We start from the raw sequence: 21,401 nt of genomic DNA, 5'->3' as shown, positions 1-21,401 counted from the left end.
AGCGAGCCACCGAAGGACCGCCCTGTGGATTTACTATTGGTTCTGCAACGTAGGGAGTTTTTTTAAACTCTGAAATTGTATCCGCCCATCTAAACTAGTGATGGGATTTCTCGTTCATTTGTGAGAGCCGGTTCTTTGGCTCTTGTTCGCTTTGAAGAGCCGGTTCAAAGATGTGGTTCGTTCAGGGGTTTTTTTGGGTTGTTTTTGCTGTGTGTGTGTGTGTGTGTGGAGGGCGAGTGTTAGTGGGTGCAACGACGAATCGCATTGCTGATTTATCGCATCACGTGATCTGGATATTGTAACGTGGACCCAGAATAGGCCCCGCACATATAAAGTTTGGTGTAGCCATAGCAACGTCCTTTATAAACAACAAACCTGTCAATACAAGCAAGTGCTGGTGGAAAGTGGGTTAGCTGGGTGGGTTAGGGGGCTCGTTCACTCTAAAGAGCCGGTTCACTCGTTCACTTCAAAGAGCCGGTTCAAAGACTCAGCTCGTTCACACACATCACATCACTAATCTAAACACAAAATCAGGGAGAAAGTCATCAGTCTTTAGTTAAGCAAAGCGTCTAAAGACTGACTTGTGAGTCTAAAACAAGTCCAACAAGTAACCAGCTTGTCAAAAAGATCAAGTGATATCTTCAGACACTCAAGACACTCTTGACATAATATTTACATCATTCAGGCACTGACAGTGTGCTGTTCCCCGTATGAAAGCATGTTAGCATGCTTTACATGAAAAGAGAAGGACAAATATCTTTTGGACCTTGAACATTTTTAAAAACTGTCAGCGTTTGTGAAAATGTCTCGAGAAGTCTTTGACTTGAAAAGTAGGATATGATATGGATGAGCTTCAACACATCAACACATCCATCCATCAGTCCATTTTCATCCGCTTATCTGGGGCGGGGGCAGCAGGCCGAGCAAAGCACCCCAGACGTCCCTCTCTCCAGCAACAATTTCCAGCTCCTCCTGGAGGACCCCAAGGTGTTCCCAGGCCAGATGAGATATGTAATCCCTCCAGCGTGTTCTGGGTCTGCCCCGGGGCCTCCAATTGGTGGGATATGCCTGGAACACCTCTAATGGGAGGCGCAGAGAAGGCATCCTGTATATGTCTGCTTGTATATGTGATCTTATTCTTTCTGTCACTACATGACCATAGCTGAGGGTTGGGATGTAGATGGACCAGTAAATTGAAAGCTTCACCCTCTGGCTCAGCTCCCTCTTCACCACGATAGTCCGGCACAGCGCCCACACCACTGTAGACGCTGCACTAAACGGCCGATCCATATCACACTCCATTCTACTCTCTCCCGAGATACTTTAATAACTCTCCCCCAACCCAGAGGGGGCATTCCACTGGTTTCCAGCAGAGAACCATGGCCTCAGATTTGGAGGTGCTGACTCTTATCCCGTCTGCTTCACACTCGGCTGCAACCCGACCCAGTGCATGCTGGAGGTCATGGTGTGGTGAAGCCAAGAGAACCACATCATCTGCAAAGAGCAGAGATACTATTCTGAGGTTACCAAACTGTACCTCTTCCTCCCCTCAGCTGCACCTCGAGATCCCCGAGCTTGCCAGCGAGTGTCTGGTGGCGGGGCCTTGGGCCATGGGGCCCCGGTCGGGCCCAGCCTGAATAACTAACATGCAGCATTTGCCCTGTGGGCCCACCACCCTCAGGGACAGGAATCAGGGTCAGGTGCATTGCTAATGTTATTATGATTTCAATGAGTTTATAGATAAAGATCAAGAAAACCTAACATTCATCTAATGGACTTTAGATCAGATTCAACAATTTACATGTCACATAAAGCAAAACGCAAACACTCATTAGTCTCAACACGTCTTGTTGTCTCTCTGCAGTTGTGGAAGATGTTCCTGAAGAACTAGAGGTGGAACAAGAGCCAGAAGAACCCAAAGAGCCATCAGTGGAGAACATAGACCCAAAACACCATCAGGAAACCTCCACCCAGAACCTTGAATCTGTTTCAGAACCAGTCAAAGAGCCGATCCCAGCGCTGGTATCCTCACCAGTGGAACCGGCTGCAGTAACACCAGCTCCAGGTGTGGTGAGGGACTCTGTGGAACCTGCAGGGGCGGTTCTCCTACCAGAGACTGAGGACCTGGACTTAGATGACAGAGGATCAAGTGTGATGAAGAACAAAACAGAGGAGGAGGAGGAGGAGGAGGAAGAGGAGGTGGAGGAGGAGAGATGTGCAGCTCCTGTTCCTGTTAAAGAGGGAAACATCTGTGAGGAGCAGGAGGGGATGAGCACGCAGCAGGTACAGTGTCAGTATTTCTGTTGAAACCAGAAGGTGTTTAATGCTACAGACCTGCCGACAGTCGACATACACAGACAGACTTCAACACGATAGTTCAAGCGTGACCGAGCAGCTAATTTTCCACTGTTCATTTCTAAGTGATAATTACATTAAGGCTCGTTTGAGACTGCAAGTGTTAATTGGAAATTAATTTCTGCTGATAAATGAACTGTTAAATGTGAAAATGAACTTGACTGAACAAATCTTCTTTCATCTTCACACACTCTGTCCTTCAGTCTCACACAGCCGACACTCTAAAGGAACCCTGAGCTCACTGACTACAGTGTGTGTTATCTTCATATTGTTACAAACCACTTTTTAAGATTTTTAATAATTGTTTTTTAGATTGATTTCCTATTTTCCGTGCAGCCTCAGGTCTGTAAGCTTTAAATCAACTCACAGACATGAGACATTTGATAAAATGCTGCAGGTGAGTCATGACACAGTAGTTTGTGGACTACATCTTTTTGGTTAAAGCTCCAGTGTGGATGATTTAGGGGGATAATTGGCAGAAATGGAATATAATAAAATAAGTTTATATCTACATAGGGAGCAGGTCCTTGTCTGTGGAGTGGAGTCTGTCATGTTTCTATGTAGCCCAGAACAGGCAAACCGAACACTGGCTCCAGGTAGGGCATTCGCATTTTTGCATTTTTGTTTTGCGTTGGCCGCCATTCGCAGCCCCTGTGCAACAAGTGCATCGCAAAAACTGCTATTCAGATTTGTTTTTATTAACAGATGCTCAAATTACAGTTCAGGTGCAGTTCCAAAAATGTGTCAGGTTTCCATTTGTGCATTTGAAAATCTTCTTTGAAAAAGAAAAATTACAAAGACACTTATCCAAAAAAACAAAAACAAAAGAAAAGAAGCAAAACAAACAAATGCACAAAAAATATTAACTATAAGGATAGCATTTCTTAATCGAGAGGATGTACTAAGACTAACCCTATTAACATGTTAATAAACTCACAAATGGATCAAAAATGATTTAAGGTTGGTCCGGTAAGAGTCGTATTTCTGTGGTCGGTTAAATCCAAAGAAGTTTTTTAAATTTTTAGTTTGAATTTTTGCGGAGTTTATAGCTCAGCAGCTAACTACTGTAGAATGAGTTATCATATTAGGATTATTTCACTGGGTTTCACAGTCTTTTAATACGTTTTTGAAGGAGCAGTATGAAGGATTCAGTGGCATCTAGTGGTGAGGATTGCATATTGCAAACAGCTGAAACTTCTCCCATGTGCCAGGTGTGAAGTCGCAGTTAGGACTCCTGGAGGTTTTCACCGGGAGCCAAATTATCCTCAGAGATCTCTTCCTCTCCCAAACTAAAACAGTTTAAGTTTGCAAATCAGTGTTCTCCAGATGCTGCCCAGCTCATTGCAGACAGACCACTAGCCAAACACCTGCTAATGTTTGCTCACTTTTTTCTCCGATAACTGAAGAGCTAGGTGTTTAGGAGGATTTTACCAGGAGCCAAACTATCCACAGAGGCCTCGTCCTCTCCAAAAAAAACAGACTTGGTGATTTAAACCGGTAAAAACACTGCATGAAGCAGTTTCATGTTAAAAAATGGTGTTTTACTGCCGCTCTCGTCACGGAGGAGCTGCTAACAGTGGGCAAAACAAAACAAAACGCAAATGGCTCTACCTAGAGCTGATTTAAAACACTGAATAAAGCAGTTTCATGTTACAAATCAGTGTTTTTCATTGCTGTTTGGCTCATCATGGAGGGGCTGCTAACTATGGTGAACAACCTGAAAGCACAAATGGCCCTACCTGGAGCCAGTGTTTGGTTTGTTTGTTTCCACTGTAGAAACACGATGGTGCGATACTGCTGACTCTTTGGATGAGGACCCGCTCCCTGCAAAACGATTCTTATTTTCAATAAGAATAAAGATAAAGACCAATGTCACAAATATCACAATTTGCCTCAGAGGATTTTACAGCATACAACATCCCTCTGTCCTTTGGATCCTCACAGCAAATAAGGAAAAACTCCCCCCCAAAAAAGGCCTTTTAAGCCTTGTGATTACGCACAAAGAAAACATACTTATTACATTTAATTTCTGCCAATATATCCTTCTAAATCCAGCTGATTGTTTGGCTCAGTTTGAAGATTTGTCAAAGATTATATTGTCTAAAAACATATTGTATGCTTTGAAAAATGAAGTTGTTACTGGTTAAAGGCTAAAAAAAAAAGCAAAATCTTCCGTATGACTTTTTAATTGTCTTCCTTCACATATTAGTGTGAGGCAGTAGGTGATGCAGGTGATCGGACGGCACAGACTGAGACAGAGGACAAACAGAAAGCTCAGGATGAAGAAGAAATGATGAAGGAGGAGATCAATGCTATGTTTTACCCCAGCTGGTACAAACCCAGCAGCTGGCGCAGGATGAGCCCCGACCCTGCAGACATCCTGACAAAGGTGTGTGATGCAGAGCAAACGACGTGTTCACAACGAGCTGGGGAGTCACTCTCAGAGGCCGCGGTCCAGACTGAGGCTGGAGGCGCAGTCCAAGTCATGTCTGAGGCCCAGATACAACCAGAACCTACGGGGAGTCTGGAGCCAAACCCCAGCGAACCTCCACCTGGTCCTCAAGAGCTTCACACTCAGACAGAAACCCAACCTCTGTCTGATGTTCCCATTGAGCTAGGCAGTGCTTCTACACCTGCTCCTCAAACCCAGGCAGCAGGAGAAGTTGGAGTCACAGAGCAGGAAAACGATGAGGAGGAGATGCAGGGCTGGGTGTGTCTGCCCGGAGCTGTGGATAAAAGCGTCAGCCTGGTGGAGGGTAGCTTCGATCTTGGAGACAGTTTGTCTGATAACAATGATAGTCCGTCATCTGTAGCACCAGAGGAGGCTGAGGGTGAGAGTGTGGAGGTGAACAAAGAGAAGTTTGAGTCCAGTGATGAAAGGGTGGAGGACGCAGAGGAGAAGGAGGTTAACTTAGATCTAAAGTGTGCTTCAGAGCTGAAGGACAGAGAGGGTGAGTTAGAGGCTGAGGCAATGAAAGGAGGGCTGGAAGAAGGAAGCATGAAGTCTGACAGGAAAGAAAAAGATGCATCTGTGAGGGAGGATGGCTCTGAACCAAAAAGTGACAGCTTGGGTGTGGGGAGCATTAACAGTTTGACAGAAGGAGGAGGAGACGCAGAGTTTGAGGCTGTTAGTTCAGAGTTTGCAGGAAAGAAAGAGAAGAACGGAGAGAACAGCGAGCAGCCTGAAGACTTAATGGAAATGAGTTTTGCTGAAGCTGAAGAGAACATAAGCTCCTCTGTGTCTCTCCAGGTCAGTGTCGTCCGGTCTCACCTTCATCATCATCATCAACCAGGCTATTGTGCTCTTCACCCACCTGCTGATGCGGCCTCCATATTGTCTTCTTCTTCTCCTCTGTTATTTTGGGTTGTTTTGCTGTTTATGTTTTCGCAGAGTCACTTTTGCAACTCGGCTGCTTCACTTCACTTTGGTGTCTGTGTTTTTACCATGTTGGGAAATGAAGGGAGGATCAAAGGAAGGGAGGAAGGACGGACAGAGGGGGGAAACTATTTCAAAAGATATTTCATCCCCAAATTTAAAAGTAATTTCAGTGAAAAGTGAACCATTTTTTGACCATCAGTTTAACTCCCACAGGTAATAGTACTCTCTCTCAGATTCTGAAGCGAGTCTTGTTGATTTCATTTACAAAATGGCACAAAATAAAACAGTTCTTTAAGCATTCAGCAAAAGTGATGGAAGAAGTACTAAAATTGTTTACTAAAGTAAAAGTACCAGTATGATCCATTAAAGGGGAACTAATGTTTTTTTCAACCTGGGCCCTATTTTCAGATCTACTTTTGTCTAAATGAGTGATAATATATATATATATATATATATATATATATATATGTATATATGTATATATATTAATATGTGACATTTCTCCAGTACGAAGCTAGGGCTGACCTGCCTGCAGCCCGTGAGCGCGCGCTATATTAAATAATAGGGCACTCAGACAGCGTCAAACAACGTCAAAATACGTCCACTAAAAGTGCATTTTTTTCACACTTAGAATATAGCGAGCGCTCACGGGCTGCAGGCAGGTCAGCCCTAGCTTCGTACTGGAGAAATGTCAAATATTGAACATCCTATCACTCATTTAGACAAAAGTAGATCTGAAAATAGGGCCCAGGTTGAAAAAAACATTAGTTCCCCTTTAAAGTAAAGGTTCTGCATTGAAAATGTTTAAAATGTCTCCTAGAATTACAGCTTTATTCTCGTAGATTTACGACTTTTTTTTTTTTTTTTTTGCAAAGATTTGTTTTATTAAGAGATGCTCAAATGACAGGAGCAGTTACAAAAGTTTCAGGTTTCCATTCATGCATTTGAAAATATTATTTTAAAAAGAAAAAGTAAAAGTAAAGGGACAAAGATACTCATTCAAAAACATTAAAAAGAGGCAAAAACAAAACAAACAGACAGGAAAAGCACACACAGACACATACAAAGGAATTTTTAAAAAAAATTAAATATAAGGGTACTATTCCTTGAATATATACAGAGAGGATGTGCTAAAACTAAACCTTAGGACAGTTTGACATACAAACATATGTTAGTAAATTTGTGAATGGATCAGGAATGATAAGTTTATTTTCATTATGGATTAATCTGATGATTATTTTATTGCATTAATTAACTGATTGTTTGGTTTGTAAATATTCAGAAAATAGTAATAAATGCTGTCACAATTACCCAGAGCCCAATCTGACACCTTCACAAATTTGATCTTGTCCAACCAAAAGTCCAAACCTCAAAATGATTAAAAATAAATGAACATTATTAAAATAATTTGAAGAAAAAGCAGCAAATTGTCACATTTAAGATGATTGCCAGTTCATTTCAGTCAACGTTTCAGCTTTACTTGAACATTTTTGTGTGTTTTCTGTGCAAAAGTCTTAATTTGTGAGTAACTAAAACTGTTTAATAAATGCAGTGGACAGACGACTGACAGGAAGCAGGAGAGCAGTCTTTCTTGTTGTATTCAAAAAATTGCAGTGGATGCATCAACCAATCAACAAGAAATGTTCTGGCTTCTAGAAAGTACAATAATTCACTCTGAGATGAAGAAGAGCAGAAGTAGAATGTGGCATGAGAAAAAAATACTTAAGAGTACAAGTACCCAAAATATGTAGTTAAGTACAGCGCTTGGGTAAATCTACTTAGTTACATTCTCCCCCTGGGTCCAGTCATCAGTCCTCCTTCCTTCTTTCCTCCTTACCTCTGCACATTACAGTCTTTCTGTTGCAGCATCATCTCTCCATCTTTCTCCTCCTTCTGTCCTTCACCCCAAATGTCATCACTCTGACTGCCTTCCTCGTCCCTCCTGTACGTTTCTCCTCATTCACCACCTCCTTCATCCATCTCTCTCTTTGTCTCTCTCTGTTGTCCATCCCTCCATCTCTCTCCAGGCTGTCACTCTGCTCTTCTACCTGTTGGCCTTCCTGGTCATCCTGCAGAGGGTGTGGGCTTACATCGGCTGCTTTATTTGCACATAACACCAACAGGAGACACCTCCATCCTCACTGCTGCACAGCTCAGGTACACACACACCTGCTGCCTCCACCTGGAAGTGCTGCTCAGGGCTTTTATTTTGGAAAACAAGAGAATCAACTGTAGAGCTGCAGATTTAAGTGTTTATAAATGCTTGCATGGAAGTGATGCAGATTAACCTGTCTGATAATGAGACAGGTACTCAGTCTTCTTTTTTTCTTTTAACTAATTGAGTCCCTCACAAAAATCCCACACAAAGTTAACCCTTTACTCCCTAACCACCTGTCCTCTTACCACTGTGCTCTTATACAAGTGTATCACTGATGCTCTGAATGCACCAACTAGTTACACCTGAAATGATAGTGAGAGTTTTCTATTAGCACAAAACAACAAAATCAAACCCTTATTTGTGGTTTCTTCAGCATCTAGTTTGCCTCTGCTGGCATCTTGTGGTGAAACTGTGTAATTACAGTCATCGGTCATTTAAAAACATTTTATTTTAATTTTAAGTCAAGTAAAACTAATAAACTAAAACATAATAATGACAGATTGACCGTCTGATTTTAATCTGTTAACAACTTTATTTGTTTTCTTTATGACATAGTTGTATTCTTGCAGTTTTTGTGCTCCAGCATCACTAACATCACTCATTATTCCCCTCTGCTGCACCATGAAGTGTGTTTGCATGTTCATGGAAACCAGTGACTTTACAGATTAAGATTTAATGTTCAAAACATATAAAGAAACTTTGAAAATATGATGCATTGTGAGTTATTAAAGGTCCCATCACTGGATTACATTTGAGCTTAAAGGACTGATTCATCAGTTATCAAAATATTTAACATTGACTGTTTTGATAAGTGATTAATTGTTTAAGGAATACTTCGCCCCCTGAATGACCATTTGTATATCAGTTACTAACCCCGTATTACGCTGAATTCATGAAGTAAAATGTGTTTTTCTCGCATGTCTCCATGGTGAACAAAGAATCCCAAAAACATAGAAAATTCTTGATGAACTGAAGTAAAAGGAGTCCATGTTTAAAAACAGCAAAACTATGGACCCTTTTACTGTTAGTAAATAGAATGATGTTTCTTGGAGGGCGGGGCTTAGCTGGAGGCAAAACAATTCTCCACAGACATTAGCTAGCTCTAGCTAGCAAGTTCTGTTGGCTTATTTTAGACGATGGAGGATGATGATGTGAGTTGTGCATTCGGAAACACTCATTCTGAGTGCTGGAGCGCACTCTGGCACAAACTGGACCGTTCATAAATTGGGAGCGCTGTCTGAATGTAGCATTGGGTTATCCAGAGCAGCGCACTCTCAGAGTGGCAGAGCGCACTCTGGACACTCTGTCTGTGGAGACGGAGCAGCAGAGCGCCGAGCGGAGTGAATGTGTGATTAACTTAACCGTTGGTTCATTCATGTAGAAATATAACGCTCCGTTTCTTCCACCAACAGGGCTCTCATTTTAGTGTAGAGCGTCAGACTGAATTTACCAACGCACCATGTCAGGTCACTCACTCTCCGGGACCGCCAGTGTTACTTGAATAAGTAAACACTGACCAACGGGACCAGACTGGCCGACCCGTATGCTCTCACTCAGTGGATGGATGATGTCACAGGAAGCCAATCTTACAAAGGAGGACCACACTTGTTTGTTTTGCTATGGAAGCTAACGTTAGCTAATGTGCTAAAAAGTTAGCGTTCCAGAGAAATCCAATATTCCTCTTAATCCCTCCCCAGTTTCTGATGAGGTGGACATGATAACCCTTAATACACATAACCTTATTCATCCCTACAACAGGAAATACTTTTTCCCTAACCTGATATGAAGTGTGCGCTGCACATGTGAGCATTTTTGATGATGGCCTCCGTCCAGTCCTTTGGTCTTATCACATTTAACCATCTTTGTTTTTGTTGACGGGCAGTGGCGGCTGGTTTTGAGCCATGACTCCTTCTATTCTGGCTCCCAATAACACATTTTAAGACTCCTGTTTTGCCTCCAGCTACCAAACTGACGTCATTGTGACGTTGCCCTTTAAGGGTCTACATTGAAACATGGGTTTACAAACTCACACAACTCGTGCAGTATAATCCAACTCGCATTTATCCAGTCGTACGCTTAGTACTTCAGAAATGGACAGCCTTTTCCGACAGGGAACTGAACTGAAAGCTAAACTTATCTCTGCTTTCTTTAAAGTCAGACTTCATAAACAAAAGCAGTAATTTTACCTCACTGAACACAGGAGCTGTTGCTCTACGGCTGCCTCCATCAGTAGTAAGTTTATGTTATTGTGTGACTTTGGTGTTTTAAAGGGTTAGGCTGGATTTACCAAAGCCACATGATAACACCAACGAAGCAAGTTTCTGTTTTTGTCGTGTCTTCTGTTGATATTCATATAAAACCAGCTGCTGTCCTCTTCTGCTACAGACGGAGACTGAGACAAGGAGTCCTGCTCAGACCAGTCCTCCCCTCTCCTCCTCCATCCCTTCCTCCACTTTCACCCTCAGCGAGGCTCCTCGTCGGCCCAGTTTCAGCTTCTCCTGGCTGAACCCCCTCCACAAGAAGAAGTAGAGGAAGGAGAGAAGTGTTTGGAGGTGTTGTCTTGTTGAGGAGATAAAGAGAGAAAGATGCACTCCAGAGTCAGTTTAATCTGCTCAGTGCTGCCCTGAGACTGGAAACACTTGATCTTTGATAAAACTTCAGTTGCAGTCATTTTATCAACGGTCTGTTTTGTTCCTAATATTAATTCAGTTTGAAATTTTTTAAAAAAGCCCTTGTGTGATCTGCTCTGGATCTGTGTGTGTCTGAAGGGAAAAACTTTGACCTGTTGGGCTCTTATTTTGAAAACTTGAGAATGACTTAAGAAGTTTATTTCATTTTATTTTACTTTATTTTTATGGAAGCTGTTGCCTTTCACAACAAAGGTCTTCACAACTTTCAAGTTTGTGCTTTTAATAAGTAGCAGAGGAGAAGTCATACTGTAGTGTGGAGGTAGTAGTATATGTAAAAGTAGCAGAAGTCATTATTGCAGTAGTTGTAGTAGAGGTGAAAGAAGTAGTCAGTGGAATGTAACTAAGTACATTTACTCAAGTACTGTACTTAGGAACAATTTTGACATACCATAAAACTTAAATTAATAGCTCTCACTATTATTTGCCTAAATCACTGAAGTGAACAGGCCTTTAATTCCTTTACATAAAACTGTTGCTCAGCAAAGATGGGAAATATGATCAAACTTATTTTGACACTTGTTTCATGGCAGCTTTATTACAGCTTCAGAGGTAGAGTCAGCCCTTATTTTTTCATCATGCCTGTAAATCTGAATGAATTATGGTCTTGTCTGGCGCTCCTGGTTTTGATCAAATGAAATGACTGAGCTAACAATACGTAGCATGTCCATACTGATAAAAGTTTCAACATTTATTTTTGTATGTGCGATCTTAACAGCTAACTAATGTTAGCTCAAGTGAGCAGTCAACAGTCCGGGTATATATTATATCCAGAGAACTTCTATAAGAATGACTGCTTAGCAACCAGACCAGGCCTCTAATTGAGACAGGCCTTTATTTGTCAAACTGTGTAGCTACACAAGGCTAGTAAAAGGGACTGGGTGTTTACTGAAATTTTATGGTACTTCTGAACTGAATGGTTTTTATTTCGTACATACTTCTACTTCAGTACAATTCAGAGGCAAATATTGTATTTTTTACTGCATTATCTGACAGCTTACTATTTACATATAAAACATATGCTTATATGATACGATGCAGTACTTTCAGTACTTTAATCTACCCTGTAAAAGACAAAGTATCTAACATTGGCTCCACACTGATGAACTACAGCATTAAAATACTCTTATGTGTAGTTGTCAGTGATAAAACAGATAATTACAATAAGCTCTGCAACATGAATACTTTTACTTTTGATATTTTAAGTACAATTTGATGACAGGTACTTTTATTTCGTAACATTTTGAATTCGGGACTTCTACTTGTAATGGAGTATTTTTAGACTGTGGTTTTTACTGTTTTAGAATCTAAATACTTCATCCACCACTGCTACTAGTAGTAGTAGTTGTAGTGATAAGGAAAATGCCCTTTAATAAATGAAGCAGCACTAGTATTTGTTTAGTTAGTTGCAGTGTTAGTAAAAGTACAGGTTTTTGTAGTTTTCACAAAACTTGTAGTCGAAGTAGCAGCGACAGCAGAAGTAGTATTAGTTGTAATGATGGTACTGTGTTGACTGTGTGCCTGTAACTGTTGGTACAGATGCAGGATATGAACAAAAATTATGTTGCTGTAATTATCACAGTATTTTTAGTGTTTCACTGAAACTAAATCATTCAGACATTTTTGCTCTTAAACATTTAACATCTTGTGCTGTGGTCAAATTTCACTTAGAAGTTATACATAACTCATGTAGGCATAAAAACTAGGGATGCGCGATATTGGATTTTTTGCTGATATCCAATATGCTGATATATAACAACTTATTTGGCCGATAACTGATACAGATATCAATTTATTATCCACGTTTTCCCCACCTAATTTCAGTGATCATCAAGTCTCCTCTGCAGTGGAATTAACATCATATTATTCATGCATACTCTTATCATGACGGCCCACCAGCAGATGGAGACATGAAATACAATACTTTTCAATGTATGTAAATTTCATCACTGTACAAAATAAGAAAAAGCGTGTTGGCTGATTCTGATAGTTCATTGTAAAGCCAATATTGACCGATAACGATGATGCACTGATATTATCGTGTATCCCTAATAAAAACTTAATCAATATAAATTTGAAGTTTATCAAAAATAGTCCCTAATGTAACAGAGGAATCAGCAGGATGAAGCAGAGAAGCAGCATTAACAGTAGAAGAAGTACATGTGTTAGTTTTAAAAGTCTTCTAGAAGACCCAGACACCCAGTTTGAGACATTTTGAATGGTGATTTTGGATGGCACATGTGGTTCAGAGTGCTTTGGTGTGGATAATGATAATGTTCAGTTTCTTTATTTTTCTTTTTTTTTTTTTGTTCTAGGCAATCTTTCTTTTGCAGCTTTTATGTGAGTTTGTGAGTGAGTGTCTGGACTCTTTGATTGTCTGCTGTTGTGTAGGCTGGTGTCTGTTTATAATGCAGTGGGTCAGATAAGATAATGGTTTTGTTTGATACATGTATTGATTAAATAAATCTGATTTTACTCACTATGAGGTGTGTGTGTGTGTGTGTGTGTGTGTGTGGCTACAACGACTGGAGATTTCACAAGACGATAGCAGTATTATATATATATATATATATATATATATATATATATATATATATATATATATGTTTAAAAAGAAATCCACCAAAAAACCCCAACATATTTCGTCAACAGCTGTCTCTGTGACGTTGTTTGACCACGCCTGAAAGGGAATTCTCACTACTCCAATGATAAGGAACATAACTTCCTGTTTGGAGGACACGACTTTAAAATAAGAGTGTAATCTAAAATTGTGCATGCACATTGAAGCATTGATTTATCAAAACATAAAACGATAGCAGTACAAGTTAATTAAGATATATACTGTATGTAATGTTGATATCTATTTTGTAAAGCAAAGATGATTGGTAAGATAAGATAAGATAAGATAAGATAAGATAAGATAAGATAAGATATACCTTTATTGATTCCACAATTGAGAAATTCCAGTGTTACAGCAGCCAAGGGGAAAGAGTCAGATTCAAGATTTCAAAATTTAAAAACTTAAAAAACTGGGCATGCAAAAGTACAAAAAATACAAGAAACAGCAATAAATAATAATAATAATAATAATAATAATAATAATGAGCAGTGGATATGTTATACATTTAAACTGGTTTATATTTGTAAATCATGGATAATTAGTAATTCATATTATACACTGAAAGGTTTGTATTTTGTAAGCAGATATTTGGTCATTAATATTGTACATTTACATGGGTTATTTTTGCGTGACAAAGTTAAATGGTGATAATAATTGTATATTTAGAAAAGTCTTAGATATAGCTCTGTGTATATGAGGAAACTGTTTCATTTTACTCAATGACTTATGGAGAAGTGGTAGGACTCAATAAGTTTAATAACTGAGGTTAAAATATACTAAGACAGGCATAAAATACAAGAATAACTACAATGCAGTTAAAATCAGTAACAGTATTTGAATAATACAAATTACAGTTCAGTGTAAGAAATGAATAGATATTTGATTTTTGATTTAGAGCTTTGCTAAAACAGAGTTAAAGCCATTGTATGTGCACATCCTTGACTAATAAATCTGCACCATAGTAATTGAGGTATCATGTGACCTTTATTTTGAAGTCCCTCGCCGGAAGTACCGCCGTGCCCGCCATTAGCTTGACAGAGCGCTGTTATAGCTGAGCTGGCTGTTGGGCTGTTTTGGGTTTCTGTCGACGACTTTACTCTGAGTGGGAGCAGTCAGCGAAACCAGGAAGATTTCTACACACCTAGTGGAGAGCACACTGAAGCAGTCTGCCGTCAACACGTCACACCAGTCGAGTTTAACTTTTAAGAAAAGTAAAAGGAGTCCAGCTCCGTGAAATCGACGCCGAAATGGACCCCGCCAGTCAAGGTAACGTTAATTGTTAGCTTAGCGGGCAAGTTAGCTAGCATGTATCTTAGCTCTAGAATGCGTTAACTGTTTGTCAAGCAGACAGCGAACGGTTATTAATAAATAACCTCCCGTAAAGCAGACATTAACTTTGTCTTTCTTGCTTGTTTGTTGGAAAGTTTTGATTTGTTTATAGCTAATAAATCACGATTGTTGTGCAGCCGCGAGGACAACACGGGCCCGCTGGTGTAAATGACAGGGACAGGAGCAGCACGAGTGAAGGAAGCAAAGGAAGGAGGATCGTGTTACTAATGTCACCAACTTCCCAACACACTTTCATCTGATATGAATGACATTGACTCAGCTAACAAGTGAACAGCGTCCTCTTCTCTGTGAGACGTGAGACACGTTTAATGTCCAACCAGCAGAGCATAGATGTTGTAAACAGTCGGAGTCATGTTAGCTAAAGCGAGTGTTAGCAGGTTGTTGTGGTGGCTCCACACAGAGCAGCACCGACTTGAATGCGTGTTCATCAGCCTCCCTGTCAGTCTTCATCACACTCTGTTAGCTGGGCCTGACAGCAGTCAAATGTGCTGACTAATTGAGCATTCATAACAGCCTTGTTATTGCTAGCGTGCTAACTGCTGCCTCATCATTGTCACTATTGACACTATTGACAGATCTTCAGGCAGTGTTGGAAGAAGCATTTAGATCTGTTACATAAGTTTAAGGAGTGTTACCTCAGGGTGATACTGCTCCACCACAAGTAAAACTCTTGCATTCAAAATCCTCTTCAAATAGCAAACTGTATTTTAAGTATCAGAGTAGAGGTACTCATTAGGCAGCAGAATGACTCCTGTCAGTTTGATATTATATTATTGGATTCTTATTAAGCATTTATTGTTGTAGCTAGTCCAAATTAAGCTACTACAAGTACTTTCATTTAACAAAAAAAAATACACATAGTTACTGTATTAGAAAATAAGAAATCATTGCAACATGTGCATCGACATAAAGAGGAGTCTCCAAAAAGTACAAATAAAAGAACATTAAAAGAAACGGATATTAGTATTGGCCAAATTCACACTTAAATCAGTAGCACATCTTATCATTTTGATCATCTAAAATAAGTAATTACAGGAGCCTATAGATTTAACAACCTGTCGGTCTTTGCATGGAGTTTTGGTGTTGTTGTTTCCATTGAGTACACTTTCATTAACCTGTCTTGCCGTCGAGGTATGGTGGGTTGAGTCAAGATAAAGTTATCATTTTTTGCCACCTACAAAATGATAAACAGCAAGTAAACCATTCTTTTATCCATCGCTCCATCTGGGATTGCTCCTAACATGTAAGTCAGTGTGTCTAATTTAAAATCAATGTTTAAAACAGGCAGTATTTCTGTATTACTACGCATACTTTTCAACATTTTTGGGTAGTTTAATGTCTAATAATTAATCTAAAATGCATTACATTTTATCAACTGAACAGATTTCATACATAAAACCTTGATCTTTAAAGTAAGCAGTATATGGTCACAAAATGTAGTAGAGTGAAAATTACAAAAATTGCGAAAACGTAGAAAGTAGCGTACAATGGAAATACTCAACTTAAGTACAAGTACCTCAAAATTGTACTTTAGCACATACTTGAGGAAGTGTAATTAGTTTCCACCACTGCCTCCAGCTGACCAGTAAGCTGCCTGAGAGATCATATCTCAGTGGCTGAAGAAGTAGAAACTGGTGCTTCTGCTTTATCACTAAACCATGTCTGACATTGTTCACTGTTCTTACCTAATGGCTGACTGTTTTTGTTTTAAGATGCTTTGTACTGAAGGCAGCAAACATACAGAAACATACGTTAATAGATGAGAGTAATAGAGAGATATAGGTGAAAGTTATGGCTTAAATCTCGTGATGTTAGTATAAATAACCGAGGGAGATATGCACTTTTAGCAGAATAAAACGCCTGACAAAGCAAGTTATTTCAAAAATACAATTTGCCATGAAGCAGTCCAGTTCAGTGAAGTAAAGCAATGCCCACGGTTGTGTAATACAACCAGAAAAGTCTCACAGACAAAAATAGAGACAAATGGTAAACACATTTCTATGGCCTCATGGTATTTCCTGTCATGATTCCCAAATCTAAGCCAGACAAATAAAACCCTGAGGTTTTTTTGTCAAAACCTTACAACCTTAACATGACACAAAACTGTAGTTGCTATATTGGTGCCTTACAGTATTTATTCTGACACATGGGGAAGGTTTCTCCAACTTGAACTCCACAACGGATTTTAATGGCAAAAAGGCAGTGTTGAAGCTATGTGACAATATAACAATAAATAAGTTGAGGTAATATCTCGCCTCATTTCTTTACATTTTATATCTCCTGGTCATTTTGGCTGCACAATCCTCTCGAGGATGTCCTAATGAGATTCCCTGTATCTCGAGGTTGTTATCGTGTGTGGCCATGATAGTCATGTCATGTTGTATCAGGCTTCCTGTGCTTCAGGATGAGCGCTAATAGGAAGTGATTAAGCTTGCCCACATTTGTCGGCAAGCTGGAGTGAATTGGGGCATGTCTGTCCAAATAAAATCCTGCTATTACTGTTTCCTAAATGATACTGTGAAACTTGAGAATAGGATTTTCTGGCTGAGCAGGGGACTTTTCCCAACTGATGCGTTCTCACATGACACCGCTGTCATTGTTTCTTTAAAGTTCATCCTAAGTGAAAAACATTAACAGTCACTGTGACGTGCCTTTGCTTGCTTTTCATGGTGAAATGTTTATATCTTCCTGTGAATAATTGGCCAAACACTTACAAGAAAAATTAAAAACACCAACAATGGATAGAGATCCATCATAGAGGTAGCACAGAGACTTAATTTCCACATCCATATCAGCAGGAAATAGACCAGGATGCAATGCAGCGTGAACGTTTCAAGTGAGGGGTGTGGCCGTGATCACATACATGCCTCAGTGTTTACAGACTAGTCAGACCGCTACAGAAAAAAAGCTGATGTGAAGCAAGTTATGACTTTAATTCAACAGAACGTGACTTGGTGTCGTGACAAGGCATTCTGGGAAGTGTAGGAAATCACTAACTGAAACCAAATTCACATCACAAAAGAATATGTGCGATTGAACTCCAAATCCTGGGACATTTTTCTCGTCACCTTCTTATCTGCTCTCATATGAGCCGTGCTTCTCTTTAACCTTGCTGCTGTTGTTTCTGTGGGCCGGTCTGAATCACTCTTGGCTGAATCAATATACCTTGAGGGTGGAGCAGTCATTTCACCCACCAGCTTGTATGCGGATGTTATTGTTAAGACTCTGCATCGCACAGCGTCACCGGCGCTACCTGCAGAAAATGCTAATCATGGTCTTTTGCAATACCATTAAGTGTTTGTCTGCTGTGTTGTCTGACATGTTGTGCAATCAGTTGTGCAGATGTGGATGCTGCTCTGTAAATCAGAGGGCAAACCCAGTGTTTAAATTCATAACGTCTTTCATGCTTAAACAGTTAATATTCAGTATAAGATGCTAAAAGTGCACTAGAATAAGTCTGCTTCCTAAATCAGGGTTGACAGCTCCATGCTACAGAACATTGCCTGTTCACTGATGTGGATGTGTAAGCAATGTGAGGTGTAAGTTTAGCTTCATAGGAGATTCGCCCACTGAATAAATGCTCTTTGAATGTTGGTCTATAACTGCATAAAGTCTATTTTTACCCAGTGTTTCAGGCAGGGGCTCCAGTTTGTTTTTTCTTCCCCTGTTGTGTCCTCCACGCCAGCTCTGACTGTGCCAAGCTCCTGTAGCTGCCAGAATTATGACAGTGTCCTTAGGTGAACGTTGAAAGATGAACTCACTATTGAAGAAATGCTGACAGTGGCAGATTTCAATGTTCAAACTTTTTCTGGGTCGATTAAGGTTTATACAAGAAAAGATTATGGCTGTGTTTTGTTCTGTTATTTCGCCCTTTTTTGTTTGTATGCATTGTTTCTGGTCCGCTGCATCGTGGCATTACTGTTTTCAGAAAGCAAAAGGTTTAATGGTTCTCAGACAGAGGGCCTTGAGTTACTCTCCCAGAGTGCAGTTCAGCTCCTTGCTCCGCTAATTGCCACTTTCTCTTCCTGTCGGATATCTCCTGCTGGCAACACTAGCCTTTTCCTGGCTTTGGTTTCTGTGTGTGTGAAATAGATACTTAGAGAAGGATCATCTTCTTAAACCACTCCAGGCCTCTAACAATTGAACTGATTTAAGTGTGTATTTGTTGCTGCCTCCCGACTTCTTCTATTCTTAACCCTGTCTTCTAACCCCTCCCTTCCCTTTATCCCATCACCTCCCTCTGTCTCTTTCTCTCTTTCCCCAGATATCAACCTGAACTCTCCTAACAAGGGCCTTGTTGTGGATAATGCAGAAACCCTGTCCGACGTTCCGGTGGAGGGAGCGGTGGGGAACGCAGCCAACCCTCTTCCACCCGGCCTGACAGAGGAGGAGGCCGAGGAGCTCCGCGTAGAGCTCACCAAGGTAGAGACCAGATGTTCCAAAATCACCAGGTGTTTACATGCAACTGTAACGGCAAAAATGATGGCTGCATTCCATTTAGATATATCAGTGTTAGGGTCCAGGTATCGTGCATGCTCGCTCACTGTCTTGGCTAGCTGGAGTACTTTATTAAGCAAAGCAGTCATGAATTTGTTCTTTTCCTGGGTGTCAAAATGTTTGCAAATCTGCACATTCCGATATCAGACTTTAAGTAGTCGATACTACTACTTTCCTGGACCCAGGAAACGTTCTTTTCTTTTTTCCTGGAGTCGAGGTGGAGTCGTCGCTGTGTCCTGTTGGCTGGGTTCCACGTTTTGTCGTTCTTCTGTGCTGGTGTCGTCGTTCTTTTTTCTTTGGCATTTAACGGCAGACTTGTAGGTGTATATGTTGCTCTGTCATGTCATGTGTTGCATCCCTGGTACCTAAGGTACTGGAGACAAATGAGCTCCATCATGTTTTCAGAATTTGGCATCGACTTGGTATTGACTTATTGGTTCTAGCCCTATTTGCAAACAAGACTCTGAGTAGAGAGGATTTGAGTTTGATCCTGCGGTGGATGATAGAAAGCACCTTTGTGGTTCTCATTTGAATGCAAATATAAATCCAGCTGTGGCTGCAGCCAGATGGAGCACCATGAATGAAGACGAAAACCCTAGACTTAACTCTTCCTGGGACTGTTATGTTTTCAGGTGGAGGAGGAGATCAACACCCTTCGTCAGGTTTTGTCAGCCAAAGAGAGACACGCCACAGAGCTGAAGAGGAAACTTGGCCTCAGTCCGCTCACCGAACTCAGGCAGAACCTCACCAAGAGCTGGCAAGACGTACAGACCTCCAACGCGTATGTATTCATCAGAAACTTAAAGTATACACCAAGAACTTGCTTCTCAAGTCTGTTTGTGAACGTTCAATCATATAGAGAGTCGATGACCTGTGTAGCTTCTGCTCCACCGGCTTTCTCAGTGGATTTTCTCTCCCTGAGAACCTCAAACGTTATCATCATCAAAGTGGTAAAAGCCAAAATAAGCTCATTCACATTACAAAGTAATCATTAGGAATGCATTGTTGTACGAATCTGATTGGTTAAAACAGCGTGTTGCTGGATTGGTTCAACTTTTTGCTGAGCTATACCCTTTTTTCTCTGTGGCCTCACTGAAACTAACGAGGGAACTTTCTGTCAGTCTGAACAGAGCTGTAGTTGTTAAATGTTTAAAACATAATTGATGATTTGTTACTTTAATTTTACTGTCCAGTACTGTAGTAGATGCCCCTTTGGTTTAGGATATGGACAGAAAGCCCTACCGTTATGTTTTGGATTCATAGAAAGACAAATGAAATATTCTGTCTATGGGAAAATGCATCATCTGCGTGAACCAAGGCTACTATTAAAAAGGGACACATTAAAAGAGAATCACCACATATACAGCCTTTTAAAATATTTTAACAAGATGGAAGAATAAACAATGAAAGGAGATTTTTTACTTGCAAAGTCCAGTGAGATGATTCAGCACGCCCTGATAGTAACCACTGTATCAGAAACAGTCAGTTACAAAATGAGTCACCCTGTGGTGATGCATCTGGCCTTCTAAAGTCTTTATATCACTTTCTGCAGAGGTTTACGTTATAAAGGATGACTGTAAACCTTTTAGATGGTACTGTAACAGATGCGAAGGTGCTGCGTAATCCGATGTAATCATCATGTTCTTAAAGATACTGAGATCATGATTGCTAATCAAGCAAGTCACAATTGGAGAACAAATATTTAACTGCAGCCTTTTTCTTCCTGTAACTGCTGCTCTGTTTGAATTTAGATTTAATTCTTCAACATTGTCAGACTTTGCCAGTTAATTTCAGTCACTTAAATGGTAAGATATGGTGATTACACGTGATTAATGAAGTAACCGTGGTTATTAACCTCAGCAGGAGGTGTTGACACAGAAGACTCTTAATGAGCACATAACAAACTCTTCTGTTAAATGATACTGCTGAAACTAATTATTGAGTATTTGCAGGAAAAAAGAGATAATTACTGCGCTGCATCTGGGCTCATTATGAAGATGACAGCGTGTATCTGTCAACAGGGATTCATAAATCGTCTCTTCAAGAGGCAACAGATAGGATTCTTTTTTCTTTTTTTTTAGCTTGGCGCCACCTAGCGTCAGTGGTGTTGTGTCGTACTGTTGCAACGACCAAATTGACCGTGGGGATCAGAGATAATCAATAACATGACTCTATTAGACTCTCTAAATTAAATAAACTGTAGGCTGTAAAGCCACCAGTATACCTCCTATGTATATGTAGAATGAGAAGGTGTGTGGACACTCTACTAAATAAATGAGTAGAGAGACCGAGCAACAATTATCAGATTTATCTGAAGAAAAAACAAATAGTAATGCAAATAATTATAGCAGAATG

The 21,401-nt window shown here is 40.2% G+C and overlaps 2 protein-coding genes across 13 annotated transcripts in view; both read left to right on the top strand.

Annotated features, from left to right (window-relative positions):
- Positions 1 to 13,049, top strand: part of trim101 (tripartite motif containing 101) — a 27,872-nt gene extending 14,823 nt beyond the window's left edge. The window contains exons 10-12 of one of the 3 annotated variants that reach the window (XM_050066019.1): positions 1,865 to 2,283; positions 7,762 to 7,891; positions 10,278 to 10,412. In XM_050066019.1, coding sequence (XP_049921976.1) covers positions 1,865 to 2,283; positions 7,762 to 7,848 — 506 coding nt within the window. In that variant the 3' untranslated portion in view covers positions 7,849 to 7,891; positions 10,278 to 10,412. Of the gene's footprint in view, positions 1 to 1,864; positions 2,284 to 7,761; positions 7,892 to 9,304; positions 10,241 to 10,277 lie in introns of those variants that run through there. The other 2 variants (XM_050066020.1, XM_050066018.1) reach the window with 2 other exon arrangements.
- A 1,185-nt stretch (positions 13,050 to 14,234) lies between these two features.
- Positions 14,235 to 21,401, top strand: part of tpd52l2b (tpd52 like 2b) — a 37,653-nt gene continuing 30,486 nt past the window's right edge. For 6 of the 10 annotated variants that reach the window (XM_050063967.1, XM_050063966.1, XM_050063965.1 and 3 more), the window contains exons 1-3: positions 14,235 to 14,465; positions 18,814 to 18,971; positions 19,679 to 19,827. In XM_050063967.1, the coding sequence (XP_049919924.1) occupies positions 14,447 to 14,465; positions 18,814 to 18,971; positions 19,679 to 19,827 (326 nt within the window). In that variant the 5' untranslated portion in view covers positions 14,235 to 14,446. The remainder of the gene's footprint in view (positions 14,466 to 18,813; positions 18,972 to 19,678; positions 19,828 to 21,401) is intronic. The other 4 variants (XM_050063972.1, XM_050063971.1, XM_050063968.1 and 1 more) reach the window with 2 other exon arrangements.

The sequence above is a fragment of the Epinephelus moara genome, chromosome 16 (genome assembly GCF_006386435.1).
Source record: "Epinephelus moara isolate mb chromosome 16, YSFRI_EMoa_1.0, whole genome shotgun sequence".
Classification (NCBI taxonomy): Eukaryota; Metazoa; Chordata; class Actinopteri; order Perciformes; family Serranidae; genus Epinephelus; species Epinephelus moara.
The sequence above is the reverse complement of the archived record's forward strand: the minus strand, read 5'-3'. Positions and strand labels throughout refer to the sequence as shown.